The 21,004-nt window shown below is 39.5% G+C and overlaps 1 protein-coding gene across 4 annotated transcripts; it reads right to left on the reverse strand.

Moving 5' to 3' along the window:
* Positions 1 to 1,428: 1,428 nt before the first annotated feature.
* Positions 1,429 to 20,153, reverse strand: SPATA5L1 (spermatogenesis associated 5 like 1). 4 transcript variants are annotated; one of them, XM_047075156.1, is made up of 8 exons: positions 18,960 to 20,153; positions 17,304 to 17,489; positions 12,253 to 12,411; positions 9,172 to 9,381; positions 8,464 to 8,656; positions 4,527 to 4,657; positions 3,252 to 3,377; positions 1,429 to 1,721 (listed from the first exon to the last, which is right to left on the reverse strand). In XM_047075156.1, the coding sequence occupies exons 1-8, from the start codon at positions 20,052 to 20,054 to the stop codon at positions 1,554 to 1,556; spliced, it is 2,268 nt and encodes a 755-aa protein (XP_046931112.1). In that variant the 5' UTR covers positions 20,055 to 20,153; the 3' UTR covers positions 1,429 to 1,553. The 4 variants fall into 4 exon arrangements, with proteins under 4 accessions (XP_046931112.1, XP_046931111.1, XP_046931113.1 ...); XM_047075155.1 differs by having other exon boundaries at positions 4,527 to 4,661; positions 8,432 to 8,656; XM_047075157.1 differs by lacking the exons at positions 1,429 to 1,721; positions 3,252 to 3,377 and having other exon boundaries at positions 4,533 to 4,657; positions 8,432 to 8,656.
* Positions 20,154 to 21,004: the final 851 nt, after the last annotated feature.

The raw sequence follows: 21,004 nt of genomic DNA on the forward strand, positions 1-21,004 counted from the left end.
CCTACAGCGGCATGTCCATCTCATCCATTTACACTCCAGCATCTCGTATGGCACCTCCTTGGTGAAGAAAGGCTCAGTAAGATGCTTACCAGACAGACACTGTTAAGTGAGAAAAACAAGTTAAGAGCTATACCATGCATTTTTGGTTTTAAAAAAAAAGATCTACACATGCATAAGGGGCTAAAAGGTTAAATATCCAAATATTTTCTTTGTGTTTATCTGTATTTTCTAACATTCTATTACTTTTGTAGTAAAAGGAAATAAAAACATACATATCACTAGCTCCTTAAAAATTGTTTAGAATCGCAAAAGGAAAATTACAGCTATACGTGGAGAAATTGGACAATACTGTGAACAAGTGATCAAAATCAACACCAATATGAGTAGACTCACGTGCCTCCAGCTGTGATCTCTGAGAACACAGCACTTATGTAGTGCACCACTGGTGATGCATAGCCTGAATCTAGATGCAAAAGCAGGCAAACACAAATCAGAAGCCAGTGGTTCTATTAAGTAGTTAGTCTGTACTCCTTAAAAAATGTCAAGGTCTAGACTGAGGAACTGTTACAAATCTAAAGAGGTTAAAGATACATGATAACTAAATGCAATGTATGATCTGAGAGTGGATCCTGTAACTAGAAAAACATTACTGTGGGGACCATAGATGAAATTTATTAGATTAAAATATTGTATCCATGTTAAATTTCCTGAGCTTGATAAATACACCATGGTTACATAATAAATAACCACATTTGTAAGAAATATCCGCTGAAGGGGCGCCTGGCTAGCTCAGCTGGTGGAGCATGAGACTCAATCTCAGGGCTTTGAGTTCGAGCCCCATGTTGGGTGTAGAGATTACTTAAAAATAAAATCCTAAAAAATGTACACTGAAGTATCAAGGGGTAAAGGGGCATGATACATGAAATCTATTCTTAAATAGTTGTGAAAAATACTGTGTTTATGTATATGTATGTATGTATGTATATGTTTATGTATATATAAAAAAGGAGAAAGTAAATACAGCAAAATGTTAAAAATTGGTGAATCTGGTTTAAGAGAACATAAGAGTTCTTTGTACTTTCCTATAAGCAACCAACCCGGGGTGCTTAGGTGGCTCAGTTGGTTGAGATCTGACTCCTGATTTTGGCTTAGGTCACGATCTAAGTGTTTGTGAGTTTGAGCCCTAGGTTGGGCTCTGCACTGGCAGATGGAGCCTGCTTGGGATCCTCTGTCTTCCTTTCTCTTTACCCCTCCCCTGCTCACTCACTCTCTCTCTCTCTCAAAAATAAATAAAACTTAAAAAAAAAAAAACCAACCCCAAACAAACAAAAGCAACCACCATCCCCATTACAAAAATCAACATACATATACTCTCTTCCCAAATTATGGTATTTTCATATACTTTTTAGAAATAAGATGAACTTTAGCTTATCAGGTGCTTATCCCTTTTATTTACAGGAAATGATACACACAAACTCTAAAAATGCGAAGTTGCAAATCATAGAGCAAGTTCACAGTTCAATTAATCCTTGAGCAGGGATGTAACGTAATTTTTAAAAATCCTCTAAGTTAGATAATCCTTGTTCCTGAAATAAGTTTTCATATAAAGTCAAGTCCGCGTGACTTAAGGACGGTTTTATAGTCTTCAGTGATTTCAGGAAGTGCTCTTGTTTCACTGTGGTTGCGTCTAGTCCATTTTCTTGCAGAGCCAGCAAGGCAGCCTATAAGAGACAAACAATAGGAAGTAATTAATGTGCTTCATTTTTTACAATTTATGGCAATACTTCAAAACCTAAGTGTAAAAACCTCAGTCCCACTTCTCAGAATTCCAACACTCATGACCAAATATTAAAAAGTTAAATATGGTGTTTAAAAGTGGTCTCAATGGATCATCATTTCTTCTACATTAAACTCTAGCCTTAAATGGGAAAAAAGAAAATGCAAGTTGTAATAATAATATATACACTATGAGCCCATAAAAATATTTACAGATGAGAGACTATCTCCCTGACCTCAGAGTAGTTTTTTTTTTTTTTTTAAAGTTTATTTATTTTGAGAGACAGTATGTGCACATGAATGGGGTAGGGGCAGAAAGAGAGAGGAAGACAGAGAATCCCAAGAAGGCTCCACACTGTCAGTGCAGAGCTGATGCAGGGCTCAAACTCACAAACCACGAGATCATGACCTGAGCCAAAATCAAGAGTCAGATGTTTAACTGATTGAGCCACCCAGGTACCCCAGAGTAGGAGTTTTTAAATAGGACACAACACTGATCATAAAGGAAAAGGTCAAACACATACTCTATAACATAGCAATTCTCTCTATAAGTATATACAGACACATACACAAGATTGTTCACAGCAGCACAATTTATAAGAAAAAGTCGTAACCCAAACGTTCAAAAGAATGAACACAGTATATTCATAAACCATAAAGTGATGGGCATGCACAAACTACTGTTATGCACAAAATCACAGATGAATTTCACAAACATAATCCTGAGTTAAAGAAGCAGACATAAAAGTATACAGTAGGGTCCTATTTTTATAAAGTTCAAAAATATGCAAACTAATCTCCAGTGCTGGAAGTCAGAAGAGTACTTCCCTTTTGGGAGAGAGATTGGGAAAGCCCCAAGCGAAGCTTCTGGAGTATTGATAATGTTCTCTTTCTTGGTAGTTACACAGTGTGTTCATTTTATGTTAATTCAGTGAACCATATCCTTATGGTCTGTGCATTTTCCTGAACAGTACATTTAATAAAAGGTTATGGAAAAGGAAACACCTACGATGGCTTCTTTTACTCTCAAAGTCTAAATTCCTTAAAGTGGCTTACAAGGACCTGTGTGATCTGGCCATTGTCCATCTCCTCAATAAAGGCATGTTATCTCTTACTCCAGTCGTCCGCACATTTTCTCCCCTCCCTTAGCCTGGTCAATGGTCTCACCATCCTTCCAATCTCAGTTTACACACGAGAGCCTTCTCTGATGCCCCCAAGTCTGGTTCAGTCCCACAACACCCTGAACTTCCTGATTCACCACATATTTTCAGTTGCCAACTGAGTACTACAATTTGCCTCTCTGCAACTCGCCATGCACCTGTAAGCTCTGGAAGGGAAGGGCGGTGGCGACATCTGTTTCACCTTCCACAGTGCCCACCACATAGCAGTCCTTCAGTAAATGCTACCAAGTGAATGAAGATCTGAATAAATGAAGAAATGTTCTCAACCATATGTTCCTTCACTAATTAACTTACTTCTTTGCAAAGGTTTCCAAGATCAGCACCAGAGAAAAAACAGGTTTCTGCTGCTAGGTTTTCTAAGGAAACATCGGGTCCCATTGGCATGTTTTTGGTATAGACTTTCAAAATAGAAAGCCTGCCCTGGAACAAAATTAAAAGTAATATGTTTATAATCTTATAACATTTATGTGTGACACAAAGCTAGATTAAAATATTTCAAGGGAGTGTTTCCTGTCATACTACAGAGAAAGTGTTATGTATATTTTTTTTTTTAATTTTTTTTTTCAACGTTTTTTATTTAGTTTTGGGACAGAGAGAGACAGAGCATGAACGGGCGAGGGGCAGAGAGAGAGGGAGACACAGAATCGGAAACAGCTCCAGGCTCTGAGCCATCAGCCCAGAGCCCGACGCGGGGCTCGAACTCACAGACCGCGAGATCGTGACCTGGCTGAAGTCGGACGCTTAACCGACTGCGCCACCCAGGCACCCCTTATATTTTAATGATTAAACAATAAGAAAGAATCACTTCTGAAGAGATAAGAAAAAGTACTTCATCAATGGCTCATATGACAATGGTAAAAATAATGACATGATAAATTTCTAACACTTTTATAATCATTTTTAAAATAGCTGATTGTAGATATATTTCTTTAAGAGACATGATGAATCCCCTTCTTTTGGGTACAGATAGTGTTATCAGACATGGATTAAGAAGGAAACACATGACTTATCCAGACATAATTTAAAAATAAACAGACATTTAAATATTTATCTATTTATTTTTTAGGAAGGGAGGAAAAAATTCATTCTTTGTCATTAGTCTCTCCCTATCGGTGGCTGTGGATGTTAAGGGCAAAAGATTTATTGATTGTTTGACTATGGATACATTGTGTAATCACTCTAACGTCAGATTTTCCCACTGTAAAATAAGGATACAGATACATATATTCTCCAGACATTTTAGGATTCCTCCATTCTAGTTGTAAAATAATGTTGAGTATACCTAATAAGCTCGATATTTTTTCAGTCTGACACAATAATGAAATAAGGCAACTACTTTTAACTTTTAAGCTTATGTTTCTCTGAAAATATGCCCAGAGTATCCAGCAAAAGCAGATCAAAATTATGACTTTATGAAGGGCCACCAGGCGAGGAAGAATGCAGAGCCCAGTGTAAGACACACACCAGGTACGTATATATCCAGTTTGGGATTCAATGCTGCCAGGCTCCTTACAGCTCCAACACTGATGTATTAAGAATCCTAACATAGAGTAAAACATGTACAATTACCTTTTCATCTGGAGGTGGAATATAAATAATCTTATCTAATCTTCCAGGTCGTAATAAGGCATCATCTAATACATCAGGTCTATTTGTTGCAGCAACAATCATGACATTTCTATTAAAAACTTCTTGCAACTCTAACTGAGGGAAAATACACAACACAAAAGTAATGTCAATAAGTTGTTCGTTATTACATTTTTAAGAAATATAGATAAGAAGGGTCCATTTATTTTTAAATAAGCATATCCTTTTCTTGGGACGGGAATGCTTATACCCCCTTCTTGATCTCAAGGTATGCAAATACAAATTATTAACCAAAGAACTACTTTCTGTGTGTGGTGAAAGAACTGGCCAATCCTGGGGGACATCTCTCCATGTGAGAACCAATGGAAAGCCTACACCACAGCAGAGAACACCTACTGAATGTACCTGAGCCCCAGTGAATGATTGGTAGATGACTTGAAAAGACAAAGCATATGACTAACAGGTAGAGATGTATGGCTATGAAACACCCTGGCTCTAATGTCCTAGAAGATGGAGATCTACTTTACTTTTTATTTATTTTTCTTTCCAGAGGCAGAAATATGACAACATAAGCTGAAGATGGGTAAATCCTAGATGAAGGTAAGAAATACCGAAAAGCAGTCAGGGCAAGGCCTTACACAGGCTAAGCATTCAAAATTGTTTGTTGCGAGTTCAAAAAGTCCAGGACCTGATGGCTTCAAAGGGGAAATCTACCAAACTTTTAAAGAAGAGTTAATACCTGTTCTTCTCAAACTATTCCATAAAATAGAAGAAGGAAAACTTCCAAATTCATTCTTTGAGGCCAGCATTACCCTGATACCAAAACCAGATAAAGATACCACAATAAAAGAGAACTAAAGGCCAGTATCTCTGATGTACATGAAAGCAAAAATCCTCAACAAAATATTAGCAAACTGAATCCAATAATATATTAAAAAAAATCATTCACCACAATCAAGTGGGATTTATTCCTGGGATGCAAGGGTGGTTCAATATTCTCAGATCAATCAATGTGATACATCAATAGAGAAAGGACAAGAACCACATGATCCTCTCAATAGATGCACAAAAAGCAACTGACAAAGTACAACATCCATTCATGATAAAAACCCTCAACAAAATAGGTTTAGAGGGAACATACCCCAACATAATAAAGTCCATATATGAAAAACCCACAGCTAACATCATACTCAGTGATAAAAAACTGAGAGCTTTCCCCTAAGGTCTCAAGAACAGGACAGAGATGTCCACTCTCAACTACTTTTATTCAACACTGGACTAAAAAAGTCCTAACCACAGCAATCAGACAACAAAAAGAAACAAAGGCACCAAAAATGGCAAGGAGGAAGTAAAACTTTCACTATTTGCAGATGACATGATACTATATTAAGAAAATCCAAAAGACTCCATTGAAAGACTGCTAGAACTGATAAATGAATGCAGTAAGGTTACAGGATACTCAATGTACAGAAATCCATTGCATTTCTATACACTAATAATGAAACAGCAGAAAGAGAAATTTAAAAAACAATCCCATTTACAACTGCACCAAAAATAATAAAATACCGAGGAATTAAACTTAACGAAGGAGGTGAAAGCCCTGTGTACTCTGAAAATTATAAAACACTGATGAAAGAAATTGAAGAATGAAAAGACATCCCATGCTCATGGATTGGAAGAACAAACATTGTTAAAATGTCTATACTACCCAGCAATCTACAGATTTAATGCAATCTCTATCAAAATACCAACAGCACTTGCCATAGAACTAGAACAAGAATGCTAAAATTTGTATGGAACTACAAAAGACCGCAAAGTAACCTTGAAAAAGAAAAACAAAGATGGAAGCCTCATAATCCCAGATTTCAAATTACACTACAAAGCTTGCAGTAATCTAAACAGTATGGTACTGATGGTATTGGCACAAAAATAGACACATAGATCAATAAAACAGAATAGAAAGCCCAGAAACAAATTCACAATTATATGGTGCCTTTGCCTCAACAAAGGAGGCAAGAATATGCAATGGGAAAAAGACAGTCTCTTCAACAAATGGTGTTGGGAAAACTGGACAGCTACATGCAAAAGAATGAAACTGGACTACTTTCTTACACCATACAGAAAAATAAACTCAAAATGAATTAAGGACCTAATTGTGAGACCTGAAACCATAAAAATCCTTAAAGAGAGCACAGGCAGTAATTTCTCTGCATCAGCTGTAACAATATTTTTCTTGTCTCCTGAGGCAAGGGAAACAAGCTTTCAGAGACAAAGCACAAGTGGGGAAGAAGCAGAGAGAGAAGGAGACACAGAATCTGAAGCAGGCTCTAGGCTCTGAGCTGTCAGCACAGAGCCCGACACTAGGCTGGAACCCACAAACCATGAGATCATGACCTGAGCCAAAGTTGGACACCTGGGTGCCTGGGTGGCTCAGTCGATTGAGCGTCCGACTTCGGCTCAGGTCATGATTTCATGGTCCGTGAGTTCGAGCCCTGTGCCGAGCTCTGTGCTGACAGCTCGCGCTCGCTTTCTCTCTCTCTCTCTCTCTCTCTCTGTCAAAAATTAATAAACCTTAACAAAAATTAAAAAAAAAAAAAGTTGGACACTTAACCTACTGAGCCACCCAGGCACCCCTACTGTAGCATTATACAATAGCCAAATTACAGAAGCTGCCCAAGTATCCACTGATAGATGAATGGATAAAGAAGCTATGGTATATATACAATGGAATATTATTCAGCCATAAAAAAGAATGAAGTCCTGCCATTTGCAACAACATGAATGACTCTAGAGAGTATAATGCTAAGTGAAATAAGCCAGAGAAAGACAAATACCATATGATCTCACTCATATGTGGAATTTAAGAAACAAAACAAAAGGACACAGGTTAAAAAAAAAAAAAAAGAGAGAGAAACAAACCAAAAAACAGACTCTTAACTATAGAAAACAGAGGGGAGGGGAGGAGGCAGGGTGGGTGGTGAAATAGGTGATGGGGATTAAAGAGTAATCATGATGAGCACTGAGTAATACATGGAATTGTTGAATCACCAAATTGTATACCTGAAACTAGTATAACACTATATGTTAACTACACTGGAATTAAAACATTTTTTTCTTTTCAATTGAACTGAATAATCAGAGTAGTTCACCATTAATGTGATCTCTCAAAGTAGTGAATTCCCTGTATCTGCAAAATTTTAGCAGAGGTGAGTGAACACCTGTCAGATGCTGTAGAAGGAATTCCTGTGTTACAAGAAAATTTGATTAGAAAATCTCATGGGTCCCTTCAGATTCTAGTGTCATATATTTCTCAAGAGCTATAAGACTCTCCCGTGGAATGATTTTTCAACTGGGAAACAAGTAAAAACAAGGAAAGAATAAAAGCAAACGGATCTGTTGGGTAATTTAAGGGTATCAAACTCTATCTAGGAGGAGACTCAGAAAGGAAGAAGGGGCTTCTGAAGGTCATTTTAACTTCATTATAAGCAGGGAAACCCATTCCTCAAGAAAATCGGAAGTTGTGAATTACTAAGATCATTGGTAATAACAATGTTTTGTTTTGTTTCATATAAAAACTTTTAGAAAGGGATGAACACTGGTTCTTCAGGATATAAAAATAAGAATAAACCCCTTTTCTATGCAATATGTAACGTTAGGTTTCTAAATCTCAGGAAAAATAAAATTCACATTCATATATATTTAAGATAACTTATAAAATTTACCTCATCTTTTCTAGCCAAATCACAATTTTTAGCAGCTCTGTAAACATCCAGTCAAACTGAAATTACATAATTCCTTCTATGAGATGAATCCACATAGGGAAAGCTAGTGTATATGCACTGTATTTAATATTGGCCTGGGTTTTGTATATTCTGGCTAATAAATACCTCTTCGTTTTTTCTCAGCTCCTTGTATTTACCCTGTTGATCTGATTTACTTCCTCTTCTCTCTGTAGTCTTCAGTCCTACACCATCTAATTCATTCAGGAGAACAGAAAGAACACGCTCTTGAACATTACATTCTGTTTTGCTCATGGATCGAGAGCCCAAGATTGAATCAATTTCATCCAAAAACACAATTGCTGGAGTATTTGCTCTTGCTTGTCGAAATACCTTTTGTTGGGAAAATAAAATTATTGAAAAGCTATACATGATTCAGTATTCAAGTGAATATATGCTTTATGTATTACTACTTATGATTTTTAAAATGTAAAAAGAAGAGAAAGATGCTACATGTTTAAGAATTGGGAAATGAATAAACAGAACAAGAAAGAATGGAGTATTATGTACAGGTTAAAAATCATATTTTCAAAACATTTAATACTATGGAGTTTTAAAAATGATGATTTTAAAAAATCGTGATAAAGATATAATCTGCCCTCAAGTTTAAAACAAAAGCAAAAAAATAAAGGAAATTCACCAAAACATTAACAGTAGGTAGAGATTACAAAGGATTTCTTACCTAACACTTTCCTATATTTCCTCAATTTTCTATAAACAAATATACATAACTTTTCTAGTTGAAAAAAAGGCCAGTAATATTTTTAATAACTAAGGTTTATCCTTAAGGCATATCATGAAAATTCAGAAGGACACTTAACTATATGGGAGAAAATAAACAAACAAACCTGAGACAAGACTTTTTCTGAATCTCCAACAAAAGGAGAAAAGAGATCAGCTCCACTCACTGAAACAAAAGAGCAATGACAGCTTGTGGCCAGGGCCCTCACCAGGGTGGTTTTAGCACATCCAGGGGGACCATACAGGAGAACTCCCTTTGGCTGTGTCAGGCCCATCCTGACAAATTCCCGAGGGAATTTTAGAGGCCACTCAATACTCTGTAAGTACATAAAAAGAGACAATTGTTTTAATATAATGATAAAACATCATATGATCCAGTAAATTCAAGTGTTCACTCAACAATTCTCAGGTACCTGTTATGAGCTGGAAATGCAGTCCACTCTCCACACAGCAACCAGTGATCTTATAACCTAAGTCAGGTCACATCATTTCCTGCTTCAAATCCTACAGTGACTTCCCATCAGAATTAGAATAAAAGCCACATCTGAACTCCTTCCTACCACTCCTTCCTATTACAAGGCCTTATGCAGCCTCTTTCCCAAACACCCCAGTTTGTTCCCATCTCAGGGCCTTTGTTTGCTATTCTTTCTCTGCCTGAACACTCCTTCAAAATCTGTGTGGCTATCCCTCATCATTCAGTCTCAGCTCAAATGTCATTTCCTTGGAGAGGTCTTCCCTAACTACTTTAATTAAAGCAGACCCCACCCCCATCCCCGCCTGCCAATCTATGCTACTGCCCATCTTTTATTTTGGGAGCACTTACTCATTCACTATCTGAAATTATTATTTTTCCATGTTGGGTTTATCATTCTGCTCGGCTAGAATGTAAATAAAGTTTACCACTTAAATTCCCATACCTAGAATGACACCTTCACAAAGTAAGCATTCTACAAATGTTAACTAAATAGTAAACAAGTCCCCATTACCTCTGAGTATGTGGTTTTATTGTCATCATACTTTTATAGATGCAGAAGCTCAGACTTACAACAGTGAAGTAATTCGCCCAGGTCTTATTTCTAGTGAGGCAGCAGAACTAAGGCTGTCCCCCTCCCCCGCCCCCCACCAGGCAATGTAAATCAGGAAGTGCAAACTCTTAACTACTGATGTATTGTCTTTCTATTGAAAAAGGATAAGATCCCCGTAGCAAGGGAACTCAGATTTTAGTTGGGGAGGCAGGCTTGTAAACTAACAATGAGGCCAGAAAAGGGCATTCCACCGGGAACAAACAATACACACAGAGACACTTGAAACTCTTATTCATCCCAACAGTAAGTAGTAACAGAAAGGAGAATAGGGGAAGCAAGGAGTAATGGAATGAAAGTGGAAGTAGGAGTCAGATTGTGTTAAGCCTTGAAAGTTTTAGTCAGCACTGAGGAAGCAGGATGGAGAATGGACTGGAAAGAAATAAACAGAAGCAGGGCGACCAGTTAGAAGTCTCTTGCAATAATTCTGACTACAAAAATAGTAAGGCTGGATGTGTCACAGGCACTGGAAGGGATAGATTTGAAACATAAAATTAACTCTTTTATGCAGGGACCATGTTTCTCTGTCTCTTTTTTTTTTTTTTTTTTAATGTTTTTATTTATTTCTGAGAGAGGAGGAAGACAGAATGTGAGCTGGGGAGGGGTAGAGAGAGAGAGAGAGAGAGAGGGAGGCACAGAACCTGAGGAGGCTCCAGACTCCAAGCTGTCAGCCCAGAGCCCAATGCGGGGCTTGAACTTGCGAACCCTGAGATCATGATCTGAGCCTGAATTCAGATGCTTAACTGACTGAGCCACTCAGGCGCCCCTGCAGGGACTATGTTCTAAATCCAAAGGGGAACTTACGTGCACGTATGGCACGACCCCTGCATTTAGAAGACAGGTTTCTGACTTAGGAGATGGGTTGCTGGCTTTATTCACAGAGGTAGAGAATCCAGGTGTGGAGGGTGGGTTGATTAGCTGAGCTATGGATGTCCTGAGTTTGAGATTCCTGGAAGTTACCTGGTAGGCAGATAGCTAAGTAGCTCTGATGATCAAAAGAACTATCTGTGTTGGATATAAAGATTTTTGAGTGAACAGTTTTCAGGGGACAGCTAAAGCCCTGGATATTGAGATCATGGACTCACAGAATGCAAAAAGAGGATTCCTAGGAGCTTGGAGTACTAACACTTATGGCAACATTAGGGAACGGAATGTTCAGAAAGGCAAGAAAGCTTAACATCTCAAAGCTAAAGAAATAGTGTTCGCAACAGGAAGTGTGGCTGATCTCTCACGCACTTTGTAAAGATTAAATGAGACAATGCATGTAAAAAATTAGGGAATGTTATAAATGCACTGATCCACGGACACAAGGATTCTAGGGTTCACTGTAGATATAGCTTCTAGTTATGATGAATAAATTTTAGTGATACTTATACATCAGTCTTTTGTATGGGGTTAGAGAAATCTAGTTCTTTATGGCAGGATCACCTGAAGGTAAATGAACAAAATTAATTTCTGAAACTGCAATGCCAGTGAGAGGATCTGGAGAGTTGTGCTCCTTAGCATCCACTGTGAGAACCGTAGCCACCCAGGCCATACTGTGTATTATAACTGTGCTTTTATCAGTCCCAGGGCAAACTCAGGCCTGTAAACTAAAAATCTGTGTTTGAACCACCCACAAACTAAGAACCACTCTTACATTTTTAAATGCTTGAAAAGAAAATCAGAAGAATATTTTGTGACGTGTGACAATTATGATTTCAGTGTCCATAAATAAAGTTCCATCAGAACGCAAGTAGTGATTACATATTGTCTTTGGCTGCTCTCATGCCATGAATACCGAGTTGAATGGTTGCAATAAAGACTGTATGGCCCACCAAACCTAAAATGTTTACTCTCTGGCCCTCTACAGAAAAAGTCTGCTGACTCCATTCTAGGTTATACAGTCTTTAAAGAAAACAACAAACAAGAGAAGGGTGAGGTAGGAAAATATGATGAATGGTATCTGACACCTATAGAAGCCCAGTTAAACAAGGACTGAGAAGTAACCCTTGGATTCAGATGTTAGGATGGCATTAGTTTCAGCAAGTGCGGTTTGTCTTCATCACAAAAGTGTTACACTTAAACTCTACCATTCTACTGGCGCAAGCAAACTCTCTCTATCACCTGTTTTAACTTCAGTTTTACATCTTCGAGGCCACCAATCTGCTCCCAGCCAACAGGCTTGATGTCCATCAGTCCAATGACACTTCGAAAGGATGAGGGTTGAATCTTTTTGAAAGCTTCAAGGAAGTCTGCTTCATCAATAGTCGGGTTGTCCTGGTTCTGAAGAAATATGCCCCAAAAAGCAAAATCAGACCAAAAATTACAGGGCCTTTTTGTGATACAGGAGCACAATTACTTCTTCTTCTTTTTTTTTTTTAATCTTCTTTTGAATTATAAATCTATTTTGCTATCATTATAAAGAATCCTACACACACAATACAAAAAAAAATGAAAAGTCTCCTCTCCTCTCCCAGCTCTCCCCACTAACATCTCTAGAGGAAGTCAACCACTCTCTGTGTATGCCACTAGTATGTTTTATGACGGTAAGGGCACATACATCTTTTCAAACAGATATATAAATGGGACCCCACTGTACAAATTAACCTGCACTTTTGTGCCACTTATGTTAGAAATCTTTTCTATCAATTAATATAGTTCAACCTCACTCTTTCTGACACTGTTGTATGAGTGTACCATAATTCAACTGCATCTTTCTGTTGAATGTTAGGTTGTTTCCAGTATTTTGTTATTAAAAACAAAGCTACAGGTGAAAGTGCTTGTGCACATGTTCAAGTATTTTTATATAATTTCCTCCAAGTAGAATTACTGGATTTAAGAGTATGCACATTTATGATTCTGACAGGTATTATCACACTGCTCTCAAAGCTGTACCAATAATATAAAGCTGTTCTTCCCATACCTCTCCAGCACTGTAGATCACCAAACTTTTAAATTTCTGCCAGTGTGATAGAGGAAATCGTAACCACTATTGCGTTCATTAAATTTCTTCAATCAAGAGTGAGGTAGAGGGAATGATGGAATTAGAAAGTTAGCTATTTTGCAACCATTTAAAGTAAAGGCTGTTGGGATAAGAATCATCTATGGGTACAAAAAAGGGGAGGGAAGTATGCCAAGGAGCACGATCTCAAAGGTCTCTTCACAGATTTATTAGTTACAAAGGGAAACACAGCACTATACAGTGGAGAAACTGGACAAAACTTGGACTGGCTAATCACCTCAATCACCGATGAGAGACATCACCAACAAGGGGCACGCAGACATCCTGTGCCTTCATGTGTATTACCCTAAGGACACACTATCACTTATGGAGTATTCCAAATGGACATGCATAAGCTGAACCTATGAACAAATATTAGACAAACCCAAATTGAAAAGCATTTTATAAAATCACTGACCTAAAATGTCAATGTAAAATGTGTCATTTTAAAAAGCTAAGGGAGTACTGGAGATTAAAAGAAACTAAAAACTAAATGCAATATGTTAACCTGAACAAGATCCTGTACTGGAGGGGAAAAAATGCTAAGATGATTGAAACAACTACCAAAATAAGAATATGGGCTGTAGATTTGATAACGTTTTGTATCCATGTTAAATTTCATGAATATAATGAGTACACATAATCATATTGTGGTCACGTATAGAGACATACTTGTTCTTAGGAAATAGATAACTAATGGGATATGATGCATGCAACCCATCCTCAACTGATTCAGAAAAAATAAGTAATATGTATACACATATACAATTAGAGACAGAGAAGGAGAGAGAGAATGATAAAGCTAATTTGGCAAAATGTTAAAAATTGGTGAATTTGGATGGAGGGTTTAGCAAGAGTTCTCTATTTTGCAACTTTCCTTCAAGTTTTTAATTATTTCAAAATAAAAAGTTAAAAAATAACTGAAAGAGACTAATTTTTAAAGAAAGTAAAGTTGAGGATTTTTCACATTTATTGGCTGCTTGTAATCCTTTTACTGTCTCCTACCTGTTCATATTTTATTACCCATTTTCTCTTAGATTGTTGGTCTTATTGATCTGTGAGAATTCTTTCTATATCAAGGTAATTTGGTCTTTTTGTCATAGGCCAAAGTATTTTTTCCCAGTCTGTCTTTTGTCTTGTCTTTGTTTATATATTGTTTTGCCATCCCCAAATCATCAAATTAGTAAACCATTTCCTTTTTGGCATTAGGTTTTATGTTATGCTTAGAAAGGCCACCTTCACTTTAAGATTACATTGTGGAGAATCTTTCTTGAAATTTCCTTGATCATTCTAGTGAAACAGATTTTTTGTTACAGTTAAAAACTGCTTATATTTATAATATCTATTTGTAATATCTGTATTATATTTAAGATTTACCCTCATATCAAATTCTGAACACTTAGTTGTCAAAAAAATTCCCATTTTCTTTTTTTTAAATTTTTTTTAACATTTATTTATTTTTGAGACAGAGAGAGACAGAGCATGAACGGGGGAGGGTCAGAGAGAGAAGGAGACCCAGAATCTGAAACAGGCTCCAGGCTCTGAGCTGTCAGCACAGAGCCCAACGTGGGGCTCGAACCCACAGACCGCGAGATCATGACCTGAGCTGAAGTGGAGGCTTAACCGACTGAGCCACCCAGGCGCCCCAAAAATTCCCATTTTCAACAAGAAACTATTCTATCCCATTTATATAAGATTATATAAGTACATACATATATAGAAAGAGAGAGAGAGAGAGAGAGAAAGAGAGCTATTCTGAACAATGTTCCTAAAAATTAGAATCTCTGTGAGGTGAGATTTCATGCAATTTTTACTTTCTTTATAATATTTTTATTTTGTTTAATTTCTCACAAAGAAAGCTATTAAATAATTTTTTTAATGGTTTTTTTTTTTTTTTTCCCTAATTGGCTAGGAGTATTAGATATTGGGTACCTTTCTTATTTTTGAAAGAGAGAGACACACAGAACGCAAACAGAGGAGGGGCAGAGAGAGAGGGAGACAGAATCTGAAACAGGTTCCAGGCTCTGAGCTGTCAGCACAGAGCCCAACACAGGGCTCAAACCCACGAACTGTGAGATCATGACCTAAGCCACCCAGGCACCCCCTAACTAATTTTTAAGTAACACTAACTAAGATCACTTATATGTATATTATCTCACTTGATTCTAATAACCCTGTTAGGCAGATAAAATTCTTTCCCCTGTGTGTGTATGTATTAAACTCTATTTCAAACCCTTTAATGGGATTACTTCACAAAAAGCTGAACAAACTTCAATGCATCCTTTGTCTGTCCTGGTATAGATGGAGGCAGCAGTAGCCCCTCAGCTGCCAGAGGGGTAAAGAAGAAAAAGGTGAAGCCAGTACCTTCCCAGATGCCTCTGTCCCTTCTTCCTTTTTGCCTTTCTTCCTTCCACTTCCCCTGGTTGTTTATGAACTCAGCCATCACCTGTGGTAGCTATGCCTGGGCAGGCCCCTCCTGAAGTAGCAGCTGGCTGGCCCACCTAAGCCAGGGTGTTTAAGGTCAAACCTGGAACTTCAAAGCAGAGGGAATCCTAAATGTAAATCTCCCTTCCCAAACCCTGGTGCTCTCATCCTCCCTTCAAAAGGCATATATTCTCACACCTCTATGCATGAGAAGTGTCATTAAGTCTTCAAGCAGTTTTGGTTCTAAACCCAGAAGAAGAGAACTTATAAGTTCACATAACTCCTTCCCACCTTCAGAGTACATGTAAAAATAAATGGAAATGAGGAAGGATGTAAATTATATAGGTAAAAAGGTTTTACAAACCTTGGATGATAAATCATCCTTTTATAATTTAAACAAGCTAAAAACTGGTTTTTAAAAATTACAAGATTAAAGGCAATTTTAATGTTATAATAGTTACAACAGAGATCGAAAACTTTGTCCTAGAATCCTCAGGGTGCTGAAATTAATTTTTTTCTGAAGGGGTTTAGGGATTAATGACTACTTATTACATACAAAGTGAAGAGATTTTCCAATCCATAGTGTTGAAAACTATTATATTTAAAGCTAACATCTTAAATATTTTAAAGAAAAGTAGTCATGAATTAAGGATTTCAATGTCAAAGACAAGTTTAGAGAAAAATTCCAGGTGCCCAATCTTCTCCTGGGTTAGAAAAGTTTACTTTCAAAAAAAGAAAAGAAAAGTTTATTTTCCCTACAAAATATTTATTAATAAGGAAAAAACAGATGGAATGGGAACACAGTATTTCTGTGACCCTTCTGCCAAAAATGCAAAAACTGAATCCAATCATGAGGAAACATCAGTGAAACCCAAACCAAGGAATACTCTATAGAAAAAATAAACTGTAGTCTTAATAAGTTAGCCATAAAAGACTAAAAATGGTTCTAGGTTAAAGAATATTAAGAAATCAGGATAACTAAATGCAATGTGTAATCTTGGATTACTATTTTTTTTCCTTTTTAAATTTCTGCTAGAAAGGAAATTAATAGGATAGAGTCAAATTTGGATAAGGTCTACAGAGATTATACAAAAGTATCATGTCAGTGTTAATTTCCTCATGTTGATAATTATACTGTGGTTCAAGTCTTTGTTTTTAGAAAATATATATATACTTAAGATTTCAAGGTTAAAGGGACATCATGGCTGCAGTACATTCTCAAATGTTTCACACACAGACATATATATATCATATATATGAAGAGAAATATATATGTACGTACATACATATAAAAACACAGAAGAGAGAAGGAAAAAGCAAAACTGGAAAAATGCTACATTTGGAGAATCCAGGTAAAGCACATACAGAAATTGTTTGTACTGTTTTTGCAACTTTTCTCTAAGTCTGAAATTGCTTCAAAATAAACAAAACCAAAAATTAAAAAGAAATACATTTGATTCTTCTGGGGGCCACGCTATCTTCCCTAGCTGCTCTGGGCTTCTGCACACTAGGTGGGTCCCTTTGGCAATGAGGGAAAATGTCCTGGTAGACCTGGAGACTCAGCCCTCTGTCCCCACCTTCAGTCTTATGCTATTCCCATGGAGCGGAGATGTAGAAATACAGGTAAGAAATAACTGTGGAAGGTATCAAAAGTTCCAAAAAAATGTACTTACCACTTGTTTAATCCCAAATTAATTTGCTATATTAATCAAAAGGCCAACATACACAGTCATAAATCAGTGCTTCCTACCTTCTTACTATGAAGGAGAGCATGCAGGGCAGCTTCTCTACAAAGTGCAGTCAAGTCCGCACCAACGTAACCAACTGTCATTTCTGCAAGGAGGCTCAAATCGACTTGACTGGAGATGGGCATCTTTGAGGTAATCACCTGGAGTATCGCCTTTCTTTGTTTAAGTGTGGGAGTCCCAATGACAACCTATATGCAAAGCAAAAAAAGAGAAATTAAAGCTTACACAGCTTAAAACATTGTATAATATTTATATCCTCTCAAAGGTGTATACTTAGCAAATTTGGCACTACAACTATGTACTCTTAAGGATGCCATATATTCTGAATATATTAAAATCCTAATTTTCCAGAGGAGTAACACTGGCTGGATAGTTGCACAATGAAAATTACATACAGATCTTCCTCACCTTAAGATGGGGTTACATCCCAATAAATGCATCATAAGCTGGAATTACAGTAAGCGGATAATGCATTTAATATACCTAACGTACTGAACATCACAGCTTAACCTAGCCTACTTAAATATGCTCAGAGCACTTACATTATCAGCTGGTGGTTCGGCAAAATCATCTAGCACAAAACCTATTTTACAATAAAGTTTTGAGTATCTCATACAATTTATTGAATACTGTATGAAAGTGAAAAACAGAATGTTTGGATGAGTATAAAACGGTTGTCAACGTGTCAGCTGTTTACCCTCATGATCTCGTGGCTGCCCAGCATCACAAGAGAGCATTTTACAGTATATTGCTAGCTTGGCAAAAGATCAAAATTCAAAATACGTTTCCTACTGAATGACTATGAAATTCACACCACCATAAAATCAGAGGCCCTCTGTATGTCATTTAACAACATTTTGTTATTTTTTACAACTTCCCAAGTTCTACCAGCCAAGGGTGCAACAGTAAACCAGATAGTCTAGGTCCCTGCCCTTATGGATTTTATTCAGGAGACAAGTACTAGATGATGCAAAAAAGAAACAAATGTGCTCAAGTTATGCACAGATTAAGCTAAAAGTGTGCAATTATCATCTGTCTCTTTAGATTCCTAACACAAAGTTCAAATATCACTTAACCACTATTCAAACTATTTAATCAGGAATCAATTTGGGACTAAAGCTTGTAAAATAGTTCAGCTTTTGAGTACTCAATCTTTCTGGCAACTCAGAGAGCAATTGTGGGTAATTTCTCACTTGTGGGTCAGGATGCTGGTGTCCTGACAAGGAATGAATAAGTCCAGAAGAATTAATGCCTGCTTTGATTTAGATCTTTCCCGACTTCTCCCTTTTTATTTCAACACACTCATTTCTTGAAGCTATCCTAATTTTAATTTTCATTCCAAATCCATAAGAGTTGAATACACTTATAGCTGAACTAGTTCCCTAAACAATTAACATTACTGGTGGTACTCATCTTCAGGACCTGCACAACAAAACTCATCCCTAAAGGCCACCTTGCTTCCCAATTTGACTCGGGAAAAACAGGCCCCGGCTCACAGATCACACAAGGACAGAGAACAGGTTCTCTGCACCACACAAAGCCCCACTCCAGCCTCACCGACTGCCAAACCTAAGTGGCAACCGCCTAGGGGCAGCCAATCAAGGCCAGAAGAGGCCGAGGTTCCAGGAACAAAGGTCAGACTGGCCCCGCCCATTTACCTCTCTGTCAAATCTCCCCGGTCTGCGCAGCGCTGGGTCTAGAGCGTCCGGCCGGTTGGTGGATGCCACGACCACCACCTCGCGGTCCCCACTGATGCCGTCTAGCAGCGTCAACACCTGGGCCACCACGCGGCTCTCGGGGGCTCGGTGTGGGCCGCCCCGCCGGGGACACAGGGCGTCCAACTCGTCCAGGAAGAGGAGGGTGGGTCTGCGGCTGGCCAGCTCCCGCGCGCGCCGGAAGACCTGCCTCACGTTCTCCTCGGTCTCCCCGGGCCGGGCGCCCTGTAGCGCGGGGGCGCTCACTGCCAGCAGCTCCGCGCCCGCTTCCCGGACCACGGCCCGCACTAGCTGAGTCTTGCCCACTCCGGGGGGACCCGCCAGGAGCACCCCGCGAGGCACTGCCAGCCCCAGGGCCGCCAAGGTGCGAGGGTAGCGGAGCGGCAGGCTGAGGAGCTCCCGCAGCGAGTCGACCGCCTCCGAAAGGCCCCCCAAGGGCACCTCGGGCCGTGGCTCCGCTTCCGACGGAGGCACCCCGCTGAGACCGATGCGGGTGCGAGGAGTGACTAGCCCGGCCGGATCCGGGCTGGGCGCCCCGCTGACGATGTGCAGCGCGGCTACGGGACCCGGGGCGCCCGGCGGAGCGGTCACCACGTGGCCCCGGGAGACAGGTCGGTTCCTGAGAAGCTCCTGCGCCGCCTCCAGCACCGCGGCTGGATTCGAGGCCCCGGGCGCGCCCGCCCCCTCCCGCAACACCGGCCACACACTGAGGTGCCGCAGCGACGGGCAGGACACCAGGCGGAGGCTGCTTAAGCGGAGATTCCCCCGGAACCCTGAAGCCTCCACGGCCGCCCCGGGGCTCGCGCACTGCGGATCCAGTTGAACAAAGCCGTCTGCTCCGTCCCGCCGCAGCCAGGCGGTGCAGACGCAGGAGCCGCCGTCAGGCAGCGAGATCTTCACCGCCGAGCCCAAGTGCGCGCCCAAAGCGCGGAGGGCGGACGGTCCCAAGCGACAGCGCTGAGTGCCCCTGTCCTTAGCGTCTAAGGGTAGCACCTTTAAGAGCGGCTCTTCAGGAAGGGGCCCTGAGTCCGGAGCCATTGCCCACAGAGAAACTCAAGCCGAGGAAAGTGAGATAGGAATTCCACCCGGCCTGGGAAAGCGGGAACACCCCGCTCTTCGGCCGGAAACAGGTGACGCGCATGCGTCAGTGATGGCCTTCAGTTGCCAGTCCCTGAGCGGAAGCGGAAAGGGCCAATCGGAACTTAGACTGTGCTGTGGCTGTCGGTGTTGTGGTGTTGGATTTGACAAAACTCAGTGGCCCATTCCAGAACTTTAAGGAAAAGGCTTTAGTTATGGGTGTCTGGGAGGTCGCGTAAGCTAGCTTCAGTAGGCCATTAAGCATATATATATACTTAGAGAGGCCCCGCATAGCATGCTCTCCCTGGCTCTTAGAGTCGAGCATCACCACCTGTACTTTTGGGCTATCATCTTAGAGGCTGTATTTTGTGACAAAACCTTAACTGTCCTGGCGGGCAAAATATTTTGGAGTGCTCTGGTGCTAATATCTAAGGTGACTTAGAGTAGCTGAGAAAAACAGCCTTGGCACCTCTGATGAATGTGGATTCTAACGTGTTCTGAAGATCCAGGCATGCCCCTCCTACGGAAAAGCACCAGGATTGCAAAAGAGAAGCAGAGGGTAGCATTTTAAATCCCCAGGAGAGAGAAAAGAAGGAAAACCAGGCCATCTAACCTATTTGTGGCACACCAATACATTCTGTTCAGATTCCTTACTCCTGTAGGGAGCAAGGGCAGGCCGGGTAAACTGTACCACAATGGCACACCGAATATTTTGAATTAAAGCTACTTGGGACAAGGACACTCAGGCTCTCCTTTGTACCCCTGAAAGCAGGAAATAAACCTCCCATGTGAAAGGTAGTAAGAAGTAAACAGACATCCTTATAACACAGATAGGAACTTAAAAACTGAGAAAGCTGTAAAAATAAACCTTGTTGCTTTTTTACTAATCTACTACCTCAGCCCAAATTCTA

Source organism: Lynx rufus, unplaced genomic scaffold, assembly GCF_022079265.1.
Source record: "Lynx rufus isolate CCGP_SWC_20201006 ecotype Redwood Valley unplaced genomic scaffold, mLynRuf1.p SCAF_13, whole genome shotgun sequence".
NCBI classification, from domain to species: Eukaryota; Metazoa; Chordata; class Mammalia; order Carnivora; family Felidae; genus Lynx; species Lynx rufus.